This window comes from Festucalex cinctus, chromosome 19 (genome assembly GCF_051991245.1).
Source record: "Festucalex cinctus isolate MCC-2025b chromosome 19, RoL_Fcin_1.0, whole genome shotgun sequence".
In the NCBI taxonomy this organism is placed as follows: Eukaryota; Metazoa; Chordata; class Actinopteri; order Syngnathiformes; family Syngnathidae; genus Festucalex; species Festucalex cinctus.
Window position 1 is genome coordinate 10,266,393 of NC_135429.1, and position 18,978 is coordinate 10,285,370.

Sequence of the window (18,978 nt, forward strand, 5' to 3'; positions counted from 1 at the left end):
TGGTCCAACAGTCCCCGAGAAGAGGCGGCTTTATGGTCACGTGCGGGGCAGTTGCTACTTGCTTGGCATCTGGGACACAAACAGCAGCACTTGGAGCGAGAAGAACAAGAAACAGCAGCGTTAAATTACGCTCTTATATTGACGACAGGAATGAAAACGCAGAAATAAGGGCGTGTTTTGTAGTGTTGGAGGGGATTTTTGACGAAATGGCTTTCATAAGGTGGCGAGGGGACGTTAGCCCCGCGGCGAGCCAGCTAGCTAGCCGTGCAGTGATTTTACGCCATTAAGCTGGACAGGGTGAGTCTTAACAAATAAGTTTATCCACTTTTCCCCATCATTCTTGATTAATAATTCTGCTGTACAACGACCGTGCCATGACCCGACGAAAGTGTACGGTCCATGGTGCCAGGAGACGTGATGACATCACATGCACCACCCCCTGCACTTGAGTTCAAATATTTTTTTTAAAAGAAAGCGGGACAATTTATGTTTCACGTCGATCATCACAAATGATGTCTGTGAATTCCAGTTTACGTCCAGTATGAACGAAAAAGAAGCCAGCTGGTGAAAGGTGACAGGAGCCGCCCCCTTCCGGTAGGAGGGCCAACAATGTCGCTTTCGGGCTCCCCCCCTGGCGCGCAGCTGCTTGCCAAATTTGCCAAACACGCAGCTGGCAGGGCGCACGTCCAGCTCAACCGGTGGCTGCACAGGAGCGGCGGAGGCGACGAGTGCGACAAGATGGGCCTGCTGGCGAGCGGCGTGGACGCGGGCGGCGAACCCGAGGCGGCGGGCGAGCTCGGCGGGGAGTCCCGCCACCCGTGTTTCGTCACCCCCTTCTGCCTGAAGAGCGCCCTCCTGGCGTGCATCCTCACTGGCCTGTGCTTCTCCTCGGTGGCGCTGGTCCGCCAGCACCTGAAGGACCTCCTGCTGTGGGTGGAGGGCCTGGACAGCCTGGCGGGGGCGTTGCTCTTCGTGGTGGGCTTCATCGGCGTGTCCTTCCCGTGCGGCTGGGGCTACATCGTGCTCAACGTGGCGGCCGGCTACCTGTACGGCTTCGTGCTGGGCATGGGGCTGGTGATGGTGGGCGTGCTGATCGGCACCTTCGTGGCGCACCTGGCGTGCAAGCGGCTGCTGACGGGCTGGGCGCTGCACAAGGTGGGCAGCAGCGAGCGGCTGAGCGCCGTCATCCGCGTGGTGGAGGGCGGCAGCGGACTGAAAGTTGTGGCCTTAGCGAGACTCACCCCCATTCCCTTTGGACTCCAAAATGCAGTTTTCTCTGTGAGTAACCCAACGAGGCACCCGTACACCGTTTACAATTTGTAAGACAGTTATATTTCTATAGCGCATTAAAGTGCTTCACATATTAAAAAACAACTTCAAAACATTAAAAGAAGTTATTTTAAAAATATTAACATTCAAAGGAAAAGGAATTAAGGGATTTGAATTCAAACAAAGGAGTTTAAGACAAAAGTACAAGAAAAAATGTAGTTAGCGGTGGGCGATTAATCAATTTTTTTTATTTTTTATTTTATTATTTTTTTGGGGGTCACAGATATTTTTTAATGGGCAATTTTAGGTACAATGACTGATGATCAAATTAATAGAGTAATTTGCAGTTTGTTTTGCATGTTGGGCTGCAACTAGCAAGTATTTTAACATTATTTAGTCGATTAATCGCTGAAATAGATGATAAAATAAAGCAATTTCCATCCCTTTATTAAAAACAGGACATTATTTCAAATTATGAGTGTAGATAGCAAATGAATCATGATTCAGTTTCAGGTTTTGACCTGTAACATGTTGGAAAATCAGCAAAAATGTTGATCATTGTTTTCCACAGTAAAAACGTTTTCTTTTGATTCACAACAAAGATAATCAGACTGTTAGCATGAAGGACAACAGAATTCTGAGAATTTTTATTTTAGATTTGGAGAATTTCTAATTTAAAAAAAAGTATCTAAATGATTAATCGATTATCAATTAATTTTGAATATTTATTAGGTTCTGATTAAATGTTGCACCTCTAGATCTAAATTAATGAATCAGATAAAACATTTTTAATTTCCATAATATTGTTCCAAATGAACAGTGCAGAATATGTATATGTGATTGGTTTGGTCTGTAATGGGTACTAAACTCGTCGAAAATGTTGATAGTTTTCCGAAGTAAAAGCACGTCCTTTGCAAATAAATGTCTTATCGGAATGTCTTTCCCTTTAAAGGAGAACAAAACCCAATTCAAATAGAAAATCAGATTTTTGGGGGTAAAAAAAAAAAAAAATCTGGGGATTTTATATTAAGGACATATGACCCAACCCTAAGTCCTACTATTACGAGACAATAATAGCACGCGTTGTAGTGAGTGTTGATGTTTTGACAAAGGAGCAGGAATGGTTGCATTCTTTAAACCTGCTGCTGCGTTCTCGTGATTTAGTGACTTTATTTTTGTAAGTTATCGAATTGATTGATTCTCATACCATTATGACTTAATCTTGTAAAGTTACAGCGTTATCTTTGGAAGGGCAGCAGTGCTGCCATTATCACGGTCTCCGATTTCGGTGCAATGTACTGCGGCGTACTTAACAGCATGTGCTTGTCTTTCCTTTGACCTTTTTTTACAAAGCTGACTCCTGTAGATAAACAATGACTCCAGTTCAGATAGTATCCACTCACAAGCTACAAGGTAGACAGAAGACATGGCCTGCTCTTTTAGAGGTCTTTAGTTAAGATAGGGCTGTACGGTTAATCGAAATTCAATTATAATTTCAATTATTACACTCCGCAGTTACAAAATCAGCATAATCGTAAAAAAAGATTAATCATTTAATGCTAATTTTGGAGTCGTTAAAATTTATACATTTGCACCTTTTTTAATTTTAAAATAACTAATTTCATAAATTTTTGTTTCATCCAAAAGGAACTTGCATAATGATAGTGTCTCAAAGAATTGTATTTGTCTGAATATTTTATTTTTATGTTTTTTAAGTTTAAATATATATCTACTATTTTTTTTTTGGTACCAAAAAAATAAATGATCGTCCTACTGCACAATGCACAAGCTGCACTCCAACTTCAAGTTATTGTAAACATAAAGAAATAAATATATTATTATAAATACTGTACATATTATAAATTAATTTTGTTTGGTCCAAAACCAACTTACATAATTATTAGGGGTGTCACGATTCGCCAACTCCACGATTCGATTTAAATTTCGATTTTGGGGTCACGATTCGATTTTTTTTTCGATTTTTTTTTTTTTTTTTTTTTTTCTCCGCTCCCCCACTTTATAACACAGAGGCATATGCTTCTGTAGGCTAAGGCTAGTCTATGATCATTGGTTCTATTCATTGTACAGTAAATCTTATTTCAAAAGATCGGCTACATATAGGTGATGCAATTTCCATATTATTTTTGTGTAAATTTATGTAATATATGATAATTGACATTAGGCAGGAATGATCAAATTCAAAGAATTTATTTACAATATAAAGTTAACCGTCTTGTTCTTACTGAAGTGTAAAATAAAAAATAAAAAAACAAAAACAAAAAGTCACAGTGGGTGCCTGCCATCTATTGACTGTTTTTGGTTACAACAGTGTGCTGTGCGTTCCTCTTAAAATAATGTGCAATGTGCAACAACAACAAAAAATATATTGTATCCAAAGTCATGGAACAAATACAGCCTGAACAAACTATATCCCAACATTTACAGTTGCTGGGCATACTGTAGCGTGGTTCAAGTACACTAATTAAATGTTTGAATCCAGCGTTTTCCAAGGCTGCAGGTCTGCTGCTATAAATAGACCTATGGATCTGGCGTTTCGCGCGAGCTGAAGTGTGTGGAAGTTTCACTGTAAATGAGGATGAAATAGTTGGTTGGACCGTTGTTTTCCCACTTCTAGTTGAATTTGATAAATCTAAATCTTTGTGATGCCTGCGTAAATGTCCCGTCATGTTTGTCGTGTTTCCCGTTGTGACGGCTGGCGGCTCGGGCCCGCCGCCGGCTCCGCTCCCCTAGTATGTATGTGTGTGTTTGTGTCGGCTGGTGCCCGTATAATGGTACTTCAGTTTGAATGCGCCAGCGCGACACTCTGATTGGAGGACTGTGCCAGCGCGACACTCCGATTGGACGACTGTGCCAGCGCGACACTCCGATTGGACGACTGTGCCAGCGCGACGCTATTGTGTATCCGTGTATTATACCCCTATTAGTTATTGTTTCTCCTCCGTTCTGTCAGTTCTGTCAAATGCGGTTATTATTTGTTCACCTTCCACTTTCACTCCCTTGTCAAACCCCTGCCTGAAATTTCAATTAAAACTACTCAGATGTTAAAGTCGACCCGTGTTTATCTACTCTATATTTTCTGTTATTGTGTTACTTCCCTTCCCCTTGACGAGCCGGGCGTAACACCGTGGCCGAGTACAGTACGCGCACATAGCATATCTTGCAACTGTGGTCTTTTTATCGACAACGTGAACGTTGTCGACATAACTCACCGGGAACGCAAAATGTTTCCAAACTGGTGACGAGAGAAGCGGGAGCGGCTTGAAGCACCATTGCTGTGTCTGTCCGCGCTTGCCATCATGACTGCAGGAGAAGTCAGCTAACAAGTGCCGTTAGCTAGTAGCTGAATGGCTGCGTCTCATTTGCTTTCCTGGGAGGTGGCGGTGGCGGCGGTGGCGGCGGGCGCGGGGGGGGGCATCGAATCGTGTGTCCTCTCTTCTATTTCGATGCTCGAAATCGTGACGTAATTTCGATCGATTTCGATAAAAAATCGAAATCGTGACACCCTTAATAATTATAGTATTTCTGTTTTTGTTTTTTGGGGGGGGGTTTTTGTAGTTTTTTTTTTTTTTTAAATTGGTCTTAATATTTTTTAAATGTGTAGACATTTTCTTGTTTTGTACCAAAAAAAATAAATGATCGTCTCACTGCACAGTGCACAAGCTACACTCCAACTTCAAGTTTTTGCCTACATAAATAAATTAAAAATAAATAAATATTATTATAAATTCTGAACTTGCATAGTTATAGTGTTTGAATTTTTTTAATTGGTCTTAATATTTTTAAAGGCGTAACATTAAATTTTTTTGTTTTGTACCAAAAAATAAATAATAATTTGAATAATCGTGATTATTATTTGCTCCATAATCGAGCAGCCCTAAGTTGAGATATTCTTCGGTGGCAGGAAATGGTTGGATTCCACTTGACAAATATAAACATCTGCGACAGTAAAGTCAAAAATGTGAGAAGTAATTAATATGGTGATTAGAAATAAAAATGTTTGGCCGAAATGAGAAATGCTGAAAGAAATTGTCAATGTAGTATTTTAGGATATTTTATTTTTCATGCAGCTTATGGGAGGTGTCCCTTTTACTTTTTTGCTAGATAAGTAGTTCAGTACTATTAATTTAACAATCATCGCTGTTTTCTTAAGTTTAACACAGCGGCAGCAGATACAATAAAAATAGCAGAGGCCCCACAATTGAACCCTGTGGAACGCCATACGTGTGAATTTATATTGCACATATACATCCGACCACTTTCATTTTTGTTCTCCATACGTAGAAGGGATTAGAATAAATGTCTTGACCTCAGCCGAACCCCGTTCGATCAAATCCAGATTAAGAACCACTGGCCTAAGAGGTGGTGCTAAAAACAACAACCAACTTCCATTCTCAAGCAATTTTTAAATGCAAGTCATTTGGGAGCTTTGTAGTGCTTTGTTACAGATTATTACTGTTTGTAAAGGCTTTCAAGTTCAACTCCCGCCTTACCCCTTTGTAGCTTGAGGACCATATCTGGCATTGAAACGAATGAACCCCGAGCAGAAACATCCCGAAGAGGATGAAGTGGCGAGCACGAAAGGCATTCGGAGCTGCCGGCTCCAAGGAGTCGGCGCTCGGGCCTCGGGGGCAGCGAGCGCGCTAACGACTCACTCGCCCAGTAATCACGCGCTGTCAACAATCGGATCGGGCTCGTTCACGGAGAAAAACAAGCGCGACTTGTTTGTCCGCTCGCTGGCATGCACGCATGACCCGGCGAGAACATTTCGCGTCCTACTTGGAACGAGCGGCCAGATGGATTTTTGTTTTTTTGTTTTTTTTTTCCATTCAGCCTCGATGGGTTCTCTCGCTTGTTTTTGTTGTAGCTTCGGGTTAAAATGTTGCTTGGCCCTGGTGCATTCCATCTGAAGCAGCATCGGCGGAAACGTCTCTAGGTAATCAAAATAAACACTCAACAAGTGGAAAATTGAAGTGAAATGATTTTTAAATGCTTAAAAAACCTCAATCGAAGGCATTGGGGAAGCAAAGTTGACTTCACTTGTGTTGGCACCTTCTTCCACTTGCATGCAGCATCACAGATGAATGCTGCTTCACCGTGTTTGCTTTGAACTTTTCACCACTGATTGGCCCGTGTCTGCAGACCTCAGAGATTATTAGCGCCGATAATGAGCATTTTTGGCAAATATTAGCATAATTTTGAAGAACCATACGACTGATAATAGTTCCATTTAAAAAAAAGAAAAAAAAAAAGTGTTCAGGGGAGGAAATAAAAAAAAAATTCAGGGAACAAATGATTAAAATATTCATAGATGCTTCTGTTCTGACCCTGGGAACTCTCAGCACCGTCTGTCTTTGAAATTTAAACAAAGATAAGCAAATGTTAATAATTCAGATATTTAGAAATTTTGAACAACTTTATTTACTGTAGCAAACAATCGGAATATTTTTTATTTTTATTTTTTTATTTAACTTTTGAAGACATGCTACTGCCCCTGGAATTTTTTTTTTGTTAGATTTGTAAAACAAAGATTTCTAATAATTTTTTTTTTTAATTCCATTTTTTACGAACCCTAAATGTTGTAATCATATGCTTAAAAATAAAAAACAAAAATGAACTGGAGTTTGCATTTTTACATTTTTTATAGTTTTCTTTTTAATGAAAATTAATATCGGCTCCAAATATCGGTTATCGGCGTCATTGGCTACAAATAATCGATATCGGCCCCCAAAAAACAAAATTGGTCTATCTGTACCTCAGAGCCCTACTGGGTTTATCCTCAATAAGCATGTCTTTATTTAAGTCAGCCATTTTGTTTTTAAGAAGCCATTTTAGGCGGATCAACTCAGATGAGACAATTTGGAAGCCGGTCACTATCAAAGATGGCAAATCCAGGTCCAGAAAGTAAAAACCCAGCCACAGTTTGGCTTTAGCCCCTTGTGCTAGGTAGCTTGCTAGCTAGCTCACTAGCAGGTATCTGAGCACTGGGGAGCTAACTCGGGAGCTCGCTAGCTAGCATCATAGTGACAGGACTACAAAATTCAGAGTTTAAGGATTATGCTACAAATGACATTAAATACACAACATATTACAGAGCTAGCAAATCCAGGTCCAGGTGTTAGCTAGCAAGCTCCCTAGCTAGCTCCCCTAATGTTCGGTTACCTGCTAGGGAGCTAGCTAGCTAGCACAAGGGCTTAAAGCCAAACTCGCAGGGTTTTTACTTTCTGGACCTGGATTTGCCACCTCTGGTCACTATTCCCATACGGTAGCTTTAAAAAAAAAAAAAAAAAAATCATCCTTCGAGCTTTTTAATGTCAAACAAGTCCTTCACGTTCCGTGTCTGGCACATCAAGTTTGTTTGCGAAACTTGCGAGAATGCACCGTTTTGTGCCCCTGGACTTTGAAAACAAAAGAAGCCGACGACGAAGAGGGAGGGACTGGCTTGGCACGCGTGACCCTGATGTGAGAATAAATGCGCTTTGGCACATGGGGGCGTCGCGCAGCAATCGCGTGGCGCCTGCTCGCCGCTATCAGCCGCAGTGCAGTCCAAGGTCACGCACACACACGCTCGTGTCATCACTTCATCAAGTCCCCCGCGCTCGGCTCGCGTTCAACACTGATACGAGCTGGACTTTACCCGAACATGTCATCAGAGAGCAGATGCCTTTCACATTCAACCATTTTGTTCACGAGATCTTGGATGCTGTTGCGCTTCACACGCGCGCAGCGGTGAAACTTAAAAAAAAAAAAAAAAAAAATCCTGACAAATTAATATTGTGCTTTTTTGTCCTGCACGTCATTCCAACTCCATAAAAAAATGTTTACGCTTACTCCCGTTGTAGTATCGGTGTAAACTAAGCCGCGTCTGCCATCTAGTGGTGAATAGTAACATTGCAACTTCAAACAATACAGTGGAACGTCGCTGTTTGTGGCTGATAGTGATTTTTTTTATTTTTTTATTTTTTTAGTAAACCCAAAAAAATCTTCAACAGACACTGATAAACCTCCAATATACAATTTCCAAGAAAACTGGAGGTTTGCACCAGCAAAAACCCAAAACAATGAAAAAAAAAAAATAAAATACAAAAGAACAATTCTACGAATGGTGCCAAGCCACAAATATTTGGGAGTCCACTATAGAGAAAACATTTAGAATAAAAAAAAAAAAAAAGAAAAGTTTTTTCAATCTATTTATCTATTCATGAATTTATTTTTATAAATCAAAGTCGGCTGCCCATCCCTGTGTTAGTCGTCACAGTGCTTTTCAAAGTTGAATTTCACAGACAAGCTAGGCAAGACCCTCTGTTGCAAAATCCAACATGGTGACTGTATAGTGTGCTGTACATTTATGGCTCATTGGTAGAGTGGTGCTCTCCCAACGTGGAGGTTGTGGGTTCGATCCGCAACCCTTGTGACCATGTGGAAGAATCCTTAATTAAGCATTGCATACGGTCGATTGTTGTCAAATTCCAATTTGTTGAAGTACAATGTGAGCAGGGATGCAGTCAAGCTTTTGATGACGTGATGCAGTAATCTGTTTGCGATGTCGTCGCTTGCGTGTTTTGCAGATCACAGACGTGTCCTTGCCAAACTACTTGGTGGCGTCGTCGGTGGGCCTGCTGCCCACCCAGCTGCTCAACTCCTACCTGGGCAGCACGCTGCGCACCATGGAGGACGTCATCGCCGAGCAGAGCGTCAGCGGATACTTCGTCTTCGGTCTGCAGGTCGGTCCGAGCCACAAGTTGCACACAAAAAAAATGGAACACTGTTTAGAAATGTTCAAGTTGTTTGTCACTCACAGTTGCCGTAAAATTGAAATATAACACCAAAGAGGACCCAAAAAGTTGAACCAAAACCATATAATGAACATCTGTTAGCTTAATGGTAACATACAATGTGGAATGCCATAGATGGGTTAATGAAAATTAGCATTGGTGTTACTGTAAAATAGTCCTTCCTTGAATCTGTCGCTGCCGTGACTTCCTGATGATGTCACGGCACTGCCGGTGAATCAACGTCGACCCACGCCCAACGGACAAAACGCACAAGCATGTCACAAATGTTTCCTTTGTGTTGGTCGTCACGCCTCTCACAATGTCCAAATGTTTCTTTGCATTTTCTTGAATACGCCATGACAGGTCACACAGGAATGTTTGTCACTTTTGGATTTGTGTTTCCAGAAAGAACTTTTGTGGCAAGAGTCTTGCAATTTTTCCTCAAATTCACCAATTATTTTTATTTTTCCTTGCACGGTGAAACAGTGGGTAGAAAAGCTTCATTTAGTCAAAATTAGTGCTTTGACACCATCTTGTGGCATTAACAGGCAATTGTAGGACAATTTTAAACAAGCTAATTTAACAAATCGGGTATTTTACAGTGATTAAAATAAGTCTACACACCCCTTTTTAAATACTAACTTTTGTCATATAAAAAAAACTACTTTTTTTTTTTCCCAAAAATTGTTTTCAAACCATTAGTTTTACTTTTCAACTCCACAATTCATTTGCTCAAAAAAAAAATAAAATTCACGTGCAGAAGTAAAAACCGTTTGCAAATGTGCTCACACCTCTTATAACTGGGTTTCCAGAATGAACCAGTCAGATTCATAAATTCATAAATGGGAGGGATGTCCCGATCACATTTTTTTGCACCGGAGTCCGAGTCCGAGTCACCTGATTTTGAGGATCTGCCGATACTGAGTCCCGATCCGATTCCCCGGCAAAATATTGAGGGAGAAAAAAAAAGTGCTGACAATGTTTTTATTTTTTTATTTTTATTTTATTATTATTATTTTTTTAATTTGAACAAAACCATCTCAATAATTTCGGGGGGTGCCATCAGAAGTGCACAAAATAATAAATAAAAATAAAACGTTTTGTTTGGCAATATGTTTACCTCTGGATGATTTTGTTGCTTTGGAGCCACTATAATAATAATAATAATAATGATAAAGATAATGATGATGATGATGATAATAATGATAAAAACATAATTGCCAAAAATGAAAACCCGATCATTTTGCACACACCTGTTTCCATTTTAAGTGCCCCTAATTAACCCCAGATGAAGTTCAAGATGTTCGAGTAGGCTTCCCATTGCCAGTATAAAAAAAAATAAAAAAAATTACGTTTGTACTTTGATTTTCTTTTATTAATCCTAAGTGCAAGTGTTGAGTAAGTGCTTTTGACGCCCTATCGGCAGATCGTGATCAGCATCGGCCTGATGTTCTACGTGGTGCACCGCGCTCAGGTGGAGCTCAACGCCGCCATCGCCGCCTGCCAGATGGAGCTGCGATCCTCGCACATGAACGGTTTGTCTTCGTCGTCCTCGTCGTCCTCGTCCGCCAGCCACGCCGGATTCACGTACTGCGGCAAGCGGACGGCGGCGTCCATCGTCAACGTGGTGTGACCTTGGACGCCGCCAACGCGGACGGGACAATCGCATCGGACTGTGTGCGCCCGCGGCAAGACATGCACGTTCGATTTATTATTCTGATTATTTTTTTAAACGAACTTAGCGATGAAGGGACCTCAAGAGATGTCAATGAAAAAACACTTTGAATGTCAACTTGTTTTGTTTTTAGTGTCAAACGAATGGCCACCTATGCACCTTCTTTCCTATGACGACGGGATTCGCGCTGTCAACTGAAAACAAAACGTTACAACAATAATATTACTAAATCATAATAATAATAAGGGCATTGTTCATATTTTGTGATTTTTGTAGTAGCTTTTGAGTTCAAGTGTCTTACTTTTGGGACGGTGACTCTCTCCGATCGGTTGAGACGGAAAACTCAGGAATGTTGGAAGCATGTGGAGAAAAACCTTTCCCGTCAGTTATTAATGTAAAAAACATCTATGATGAGATACCTTAATTTTTTTTGCAGAGTGCAGTTTATTCCGGAATGTTGGCGGGGAAACTAAGCTAAAAAAACAAAACAAAATACACACACAATGAAGAGCAGGTGGTGGTGTTTTTATTTTATTTTTTTTTTAACATGTCATTATTTGCTTGCTATTTTATAAATATCAGCAAGCAATTGATAACTACAAAGAAGGTTTATTTTATGGCTATCACAAAATCATACGGGGATACATTTGTAGCTTTACGAGGAAGTTTACAGGCCTAGCTACACAAATGTTGCGAAAGGCGCAAATTCATGAAGGCTAAAGTCATAAAATGAGAATAGTCATAAATATACGAGGACAAACGTCATCATATTACAAGAATAAAATCATAAATTTACAAGAACAATCTTTGCAATATTGTGAAAATGAAGCTGTATGCTAAGGTTAAAAAATAATAATATTGTGAGAGCAAAGTTGAGAAAAATATCACAAGCGAAGTTGTTAATTTACCAGGACAAAAGTCTTAATTTTACAAAAATAAAGCTGAAAAGTTATCAGAAAAACTTGCAATTTTTGAGAATAAAGTTAAGTTGAAAAAAACTAATTTAAAAAAAAAAAGCAGTATTTTTTTACAGGACAATTTTAAGGGTTAAACTGAAATGTTACCAAGATTTAAAAAAATAAAAATAGTTATCATGAGATGAATTTGACAAAATGCTAATTTTGGAGGATTAAGTGCTGGCAAAAGTAATAATGCAAGAACACAGTTGTGGTTTTAGTTGACTCGTATAAGCTAACATGAACCAAACTTGTTAATTGACAAAAATTGTGCTATTACAAGTTGTGCACTCACAAAAACAAATCGTGAAAAAATATAAAGACTTCGTAGAAGTATGTAGGGAAAAGTCGAAAATGTTTTTTTTTAATTGAAAAAAAAGTCCCACTTATATCTCAAGATTGCAAAAAGTCCTCTGACATTCTATTTTAGTTTTGCACCACTGTTTCTTTGTGTGGGGGGGGGGCAACTGGAAATAACTTTGCGTTTACCTCAAAACCTTCACATCTCTTTTCTTTCTTTTTTTGTGGTACTTCCCTGACAACAAGCTGACAATCAACAGGGGCACTAAAAATTCAATAATGAATGTGCAAATAAGCTTTTTTTGTTTCATCGTATTTTGATGTTATCGCAAAGTGTTGTGTAAAACACACAAAGGGCTCCTCCATGATGTCTTTCATTTTGATGCTTTTATTTATTTGATCGCTCGCTGGTTGAAGGGGCCCCTCCTGTCTTGACTTTAGCAATAATATTTGCATAGCCTCATGCAAAACAAAAAACAAATTTGTGTGACATTTATTTTATTTTAACAAATTAGGCAGGGTGTCCACATTCCCGATTTTTGTTGCAGCGTCCTGCTGCCTCACAAATATTAATAAGCCGTGCGATGATGTCACCACACCTTGTGATTGGCATGCACAAAAAAACGTTTTTTTTTGTTGTTTTTTTTTAACAAGTGCAGACATTTCTGAGAAAGTATTTGATTTTTGGTAGTGTTAATCGATGCAAAAAAAAACAACTTTTGGAAGTGGTGGGGACTGTATGAAATTAGTGGGAGTTATGCAACAAGTGACTCAAAGGGAAGACAACGCTTCCCCGGTCGGTATTAAGTGCATTACTGTACACACACACACACACATGCTGTATTTTCTTATACACATACAATTTGACAGTGCATAAATATATACACAGTACAGTACGTACATGCATATGTGGCGGATATTTATGCACAGCGTGATGCTTTGTTCAGTGTTATTTATGAGACAGAGAGAATAAAATGACTTTTATTACACACTGCTTGACTTCTTTTTTGTTTCTTACATGTACTTAATATATTTTGAACCTACACCAATCAACATCACTAAACATAAAATATTTGTGTGACTTTGTTGTCCCACCATGTGGGTGCAGCAGTGAAAAAGGAAAAATTAATTTATGAATGTAACTTAATTTTTTTCCCCCCATTTACAGGATAATAAGATTTTATAATTAAAAATGTGTATATATATATATATATATATATATATAGCTGTAAAAAAAAAATAATTTGTGGGGGAAAAGCTGAAATTTTGCAAATCTCTGAAGAAATTGTAAATGTTTAAATTTGGCACATGTTGCAGAAAAGTAAAATAATGAAAATTTATATTGTTAACGTAAGATAAAAACTTGTAATTTTGTTGGTTTTTGGTCTTGTGGGGTAACTAATTTGTGAGAAAAAATATGGTTAATTTACAAGATAAGTCTGGATATTCAAGAAAAAAAAGCATTAAATTTTTAATTTATGTAGAAAAGGTGTCAATTTTGCAAGGAAAAAAAAAATATGAAGAAACTGTAAATTTGTGAGAAGTTGCAGTTTTACATAAATTATGAGAGGCTCCAGCACCCCAGTGAGGAGAAAGCGGTTAAGAAGGATGAAGCAGAAAAAAAAATAGTAATTTTACAAGAAGAAATAGCAACTGATTAATAAGAAAAAAAATATTTTACAAGGGAAAAAACCTGGTTTACAAATTGTTACCTCACTAGAAGAACATTTCACCAGGAAAAATAATGTAAAAAAAAAATTAAAAAATGAAGAAAATAATTTGAGAAAAAAATAAACACAAATTTTATTAATTTAATTAAAAAACATTGATATGATGAAGAAAAAAAAAAAGCATTTTGTGTAAATTTAAAAAGTAACACTTAATTTAATTTTACACACTGACGCCCTCTGGTGGTCATATGTTAATACAACCTTTACCTTGTGGGGCAAAGCAGCAGCATTTGTTTTAACATTCATGAACCATTCATTTATTATGGGAAAAGCAGCTAAAACAAAGTCGACCTTTTTGTTTGTTTATGTGTGTGCATCATCGGCGGCGGCGGTGGCGGTGGCGCTGAAGCTGCAGTAGATCCCCCAGTGGTCGCTGGTGAAGCGGCCGCAGTCCAGCTTCTCCAAGCCCACCAACGCCATGTGGTCGGGCGCCAGGCGGGGCGCGCTGGGGCGGCCGGCCGGCCGCAGGAACACGCGGTCGAAGCGGCAGCGGCAGCGGCTGACGTAGTTGACGCTCTTGTTGGAGTTGGCGCGGGTATCCCACGTGTAGCGGCAGTGCTCCTGGCGCCCCAGACGCTCCCACACGTCGCACGCGGCGGGCGGCAGGCCCACCGCCGCCACCTCGCTGTCGCGCAGGTTGGTGTCGCCGGCGAACAGCACGTTGGCGTCGTCGGGCGCCTCATGTATCTGCCGCGTCACCTCGCGCAGCTGCTTCATGCGCTCGCCCGATTGGCCCTTGCAGCTCTCCAGGTGGGACGTCATCAGACACACCTTCACGTCCCCCAGCGTCACCTAATGGCGAGCAAAAGTGAAGTCATTGATTTTGGCATTTTTCTGTCTTCTGTAATGACCAAATGTATTTTTTTCCCCCTCAAATTACAAAAACATTAAAAAAAAATTAACTTTCTATCTTATTGGAATAGCGAAAAACTTTTTTTTGTTGTTGTAGCAAATTTAACACTTCTGAAAAGACTCAATTTATTTTTTCTAAAATGACAAAATTTTAGGGGGAGGGTAAAATTAAAGGGATACTTCAATTATTTAGCCCATTATAGCAATAAAAAGTTAATATTTTGTCTATAATTAATTTGATACTTTCATTATTTTTCACGTACAATCAGTACCTTTAAAAACACATTTTGCAACAAGCTGTCGACTGAAAATGACGTCACATGGGCTCAAGTAACCAATCACAGATCACTTGTTTTCTCGGTTTGGTCATGTGACATTCACAAGCTGAGCTGTGATTGGTTACCTGAGCCCTTGTGATGTCATTTTCAGTCGACAGCAAGTTGCAAAATGTGTTTTTAAAGGTACTAATTGTACGTGAAAAATGATGAAAATATCAATTTATTATAGGCAAAATATTGTTTAGACTACCAAAAATGGCTAAATAAGTAAAGTATCCCTTGAAAATGTCGTTACAAAACTTTTTTCTTTTAGACAAAATTAACATCATCTTCTTAATTAAATTACATTAAAAGAACATTTTCTCCCTTGTGGAAATCGTAATTAAATGATTTCCTCTGAAATGAAGGAAAATTCTCTCAATTTGTTTTTTTAAGTTGATCATTTTCTCCATTTTTTTGTTTGTTTGTAAAATTCACTTTCTTTTGGCCTTAATGAGCAAAAATATTTCCTTTAAAATGGGGGGGGGGAAATCTCACTTTTCATTCTTGTGAAATGATACATATTTTCAATTTGTTTCTAAAATTACAAAATACTCATTTTTGTGAAATTTACATGTCTTTTGAAAGGACAAATTTGTCTTTGGGGGCTAATTCAGTGTACCTGCGCCACGAGCAGGTTCCTCATCATCTGAGTGGTGGGATAGGCTACGATGTGGCTTTCCAGCAGCTTGACCCGCGACTTTTTCAGCATTATGCCGGTGAAGTAGCCGTCTTCGCTGCCTGCCCAAGAACAAATCAAATTTCCAAGATGGCCGCGCAGGTAAAAACAACCTCGAAAGATTGATAGAAGTCTCCAAAAGTAAGTGTTTTAGTGTTTTTTTCTTTTCGTCTTAGATGTATGAATTTCCAGAATGCATTTCACCTTGAATGATCATGTAGCTGACTGCGCGTTTCTTCAAATACTGCACATATGGCGGAATGAGCTCCTGAAGGAACACCACGTCAGGTGTGTATCTACATGAAGGGTGGGGGTGGGGGACATAAAATGTGTCAAACAACAACAAATGAAGAGCGCGTCAAAAGTGTCTTACAGTGCCAAGTAGGAGCACAAGCCTCTGGCGCGCTCGGCCAGATTCTCCGTGTCCAGACCGTCCACGTTCCAAGTGATCAATGTCAGTCCCGAGCTGCCGTCATCCTCCTCGGAGGGTTGTTGTGAAGAGCTCGGGCTGTCTACAGTTAAGTCAATTCTGCAATTCATTCAATGGCAATCACGTGGTAAGATATCAAGGTGCTTTTCACACACACACACAAAAAACATTTTTGCCAAGCAAAAAAAGGTACTTTTTTTACAATTATTATTATGTAAAATTTCTAATAGTGTCTTGATGTACAACATATTTTCTATGGCCGTTTTTCCCCATACATTTCTTGAAAAATTACATTTTAGCAAAAAAACAAACAAACAAACAGCAAAACATTTTTGCCGAAGTGGGGGGGAAAAAAAATCCCAAATATTCTTTGAATAAAAAAAATAAAACATCTCATGAAAAATGTTCTCTTTCAAGTGAGTTCTCCCAGTAAATTTTCTCCCCTAGTAAGATTTCCAAATGTAATAATAAAAAATATTATATATATATATAAAATTAAATACAGGATATTTTTCCTCAGAAAATGTTTTTTATTGTAATAATCCAACAAATATTTTTTTAACATTCTTTAAAATCCAGGCATTTCTCAACCCCCTAAAAAAATCATGCTTTTATTTATTTAACTTTTTTTTTTATTCTGAGTTCTGGTATTTTTGTAAACCAACTCATTAAATTTTAGAAAATCATTTGTAGATTAAAAATGAAAATATTCTTTTTTGTTACTCTTACTACAACTTAATTCTTGTAATTACAGCTCAAAATACATGAGCCATTTATTATTACAGTTGTCAGATTTCACTACGTCTAATATAGTGTATATTGTCACGAATGTTATTTGGTATTTATATGATACAAGTCGTATTGACCTTGTTGCAGGAGCTTTTTCCTCTACTTTGTGTTTCTTAGTTGGAGCCTCTTGTTCTGAAATCCACTCCTCCTCGAACACTTTCTCCATGTCGGCCTCAAAGAAAGAGTTCAGCGCTCTCTGGATGAGGGAGAGGGGCGCGAAGTAAGTAATTTGATTAAACAAATATCAGAAAATGCAAATTAAAAACTTGTACCTCCATATTCCAGTCGTTCTCCGCCAGGTAGCATTGTGCTACACCGCTATCGGTGCCCGCCAAGCCGGCAAACTCCTCGCACAGACGAGTTCGGCTTTCTTCCACATCCCCGGCGTCTGACGTCGAAGCCATACTGTTAAAAACTTCACTTTCCTCTCATAAAAAAGGATTTTAAAAGATAAAATATATCTCCAGTATGAAAGTCTGTGCTTCCAGCATACACCTTGTTTAGTTTATAACGTGTGCGTGTCTCGGTAAAATACGTCCGGGTGTTTTTAGCCTTTTTTTTTCCTAGCGCGAATGTTACTTCTTATCTCGATAAATTCAGGGGAAAATGCGTTGTTTATTTGTTATTGTTTAAATGATATTGTGTTTAATCGCTGATAATACCTGATATTTTGTGTTTGTCAATTTGGCCAAGCTCCCAGTCATGTTTCGACCCGGAAATATTAGAAACGGAACAACTTTCCGCATGTAGTTTGACATTGCCAATAGTTTTTCTCAATTCGTTAGCATGGCGTCGCAGTCTTTCAATACGATCAAACAAATGATTCGAGTTATGAAAGACAGGCCAGGCTTCGATAGCGTACTAGGCAAGGTGAATATTTTGTCATTTCAAGAACAATGGGACTATATTACTTGGGTGTCCAGAAATTGAGCCACGGCGGCTCGGGTTCATGTCTTCCGGTTTGTACTTGGGCAAGGTGGAGTTGGTGGCTGCGGCGCCGGGCAAGCTGGTGTGCGAGATGAAGGTGGCCGAGGAGCACACCAACGGCTTCGGGACGCTGCATGGCGGCCTCACTGCCACCCTGGTGGATGTCATCTCCACCATGGCTATCATGTGTAGCGACAGGGGAGCGCCGGGAGTCAGCGTCGACATGAATATCACGTAAGATGCTCATGCACTCTTCATCAGCTCGATTCTAAGTTTTGGCTGTTGAAGGCATTCATTAAACGCCGTATCCCCCCCCCCCACAAAAAAAAAGATTTTGGTTGGCTGATGTTGGAATTAATGAATTAATTTGCGCTTAAGTTTTTTTCCCCTAAACCTTTCTCGTCAAATGTGACATTTTTGTATCGTAAAATGTTTCAAAAGTCAATTATGTATTTCTCATGAAAAATTAACATTTCCTCCTACATTTTTGCCCCTCGTGAAATGTATTCACAATTTATCAAATGGATTGCTTTGCTGAAATTTTCTTTCGTCAAATGTGTTTTTAAAATATTCCTTATATAAACTTATATTTCTTGTAAAACTGACTACCATGTGCAATGTTTGTCTCAAAATTTTTTACTTGCTTAAAATGTTAACTATTAAAATTATTTTTTTTTATGTAAAATGGGTTAGTGCTATAACATTTTTGTCTATATTTTTAAAGGGTGCGTTTTTATTAAAGCATTTATTTTTGTCTCATAAAATTCTTCTCTGAAGAAGTAAAAACCTTCCTGTAAAACTAGCCATTTTCTTCCTGACAAAATGATGACTTTTTTTCCTGTTTGTCTTTTGTGCAGCTACATGAATGCGGCTAAGCTGGGCGAGGATGTGCTCATTACTGCTCAGGTGCTGAAGGAAGGCCGCACGTTGGCCTTCTCCACAGTGGACTTGACCAGCAAGGCTACGGGAAAATTGATTGCGCAGGGACGACACACCAAACACCTCGGCAGCAGCTAAGCCTCACTTTTGTTTTTTTTTGTTCATTGCCAGCAGAACACGTGACAACTTAATCACATATTGCTTTCATTCTCATATTAAAACATTTGTTTCACTCATTAAAAATCTCTTCATAGTTGACGTTATCCACCAATTTAAAAAGTTGGAATTTTTTGGTTATAATCCGATTTTTGTCTCATCCTGAATTTTTACATGGTGGGTCTAGTTGTAAATAATCGTGCAATAATAAAGAAGTGGAGTCAAG

At 39.0% G+C, this 18,978-nt stretch overlaps 3 protein-coding genes across 5 annotated transcripts; 2 read left to right on the forward strand and 1 right to left on the reverse strand.

Moving 5' to 3' along the window:
• Nucleotides 1–17: 17 nt before the first annotated feature.
• tmem64 (transmembrane protein 64) lies at nt 18–12,984 on the forward strand. Of its 3 annotated transcripts, none has more exons than XM_077507653.1 (4): nt 18–297; nt 390–1,278; nt 8,856–9,011; nt 10,489–12,984. In XM_077507653.1, the coding sequence occupies exons 2-4, from the start codon at nt 610–612 to the stop codon at nt 10,693–10,695; spliced, it is 1,032 nt and encodes a 343-aa protein (XP_077363779.1). In that variant the 5' UTR covers nt 18–297; nt 390–609; the 3' UTR covers nt 10,696–12,984. The 3 variants fall into 3 exon arrangements, with proteins under 3 accessions (XP_077363779.1, XP_077363780.1, XP_077363778.1); XM_077507654.1 differs by having other exon boundaries at nt 530–1,278; XM_077507652.1 differs by having other exon boundaries at nt 18–1,278.
• Nucleotides 12,820–17,662, reverse strand: tdp2b (tyrosyl-DNA phosphodiesterase 2b). Its single transcript, XM_077507650.1, has 6 exons — nt 17,063–17,662; nt 16,868–16,986; nt 15,945–16,100; nt 15,776–15,867; nt 15,515–15,633; nt 12,820–14,515 (listed from the first exon to the last, which is right to left on the reverse strand). Exons 1-6 carry the CDS (start codon nt 17,192–17,194, stop codon nt 14,027–14,029), a joined length of 1,107 nt encoding a protein of 368 aa, XP_077363776.1. The 5' UTR covers nt 17,195–17,662; the 3' UTR covers nt 12,820–14,026.
• acot13 (acyl-CoA thioesterase 13) lies at nt 17,268–18,977 on the forward strand. The gene is made up of 3 exons (XM_077507658.1): nt 17,268–17,660; nt 17,767–17,951; nt 18,575–18,977. Exons 1-3 carry the CDS (start codon nt 17,577–17,579, stop codon nt 18,732–18,734), a joined length of 429 nt encoding a protein of 142 aa, XP_077363784.1. The 5' UTR covers nt 17,268–17,576; the 3' UTR covers nt 18,735–18,977.
• Nucleotide 18,978: the final 1 nt, after the last annotated feature.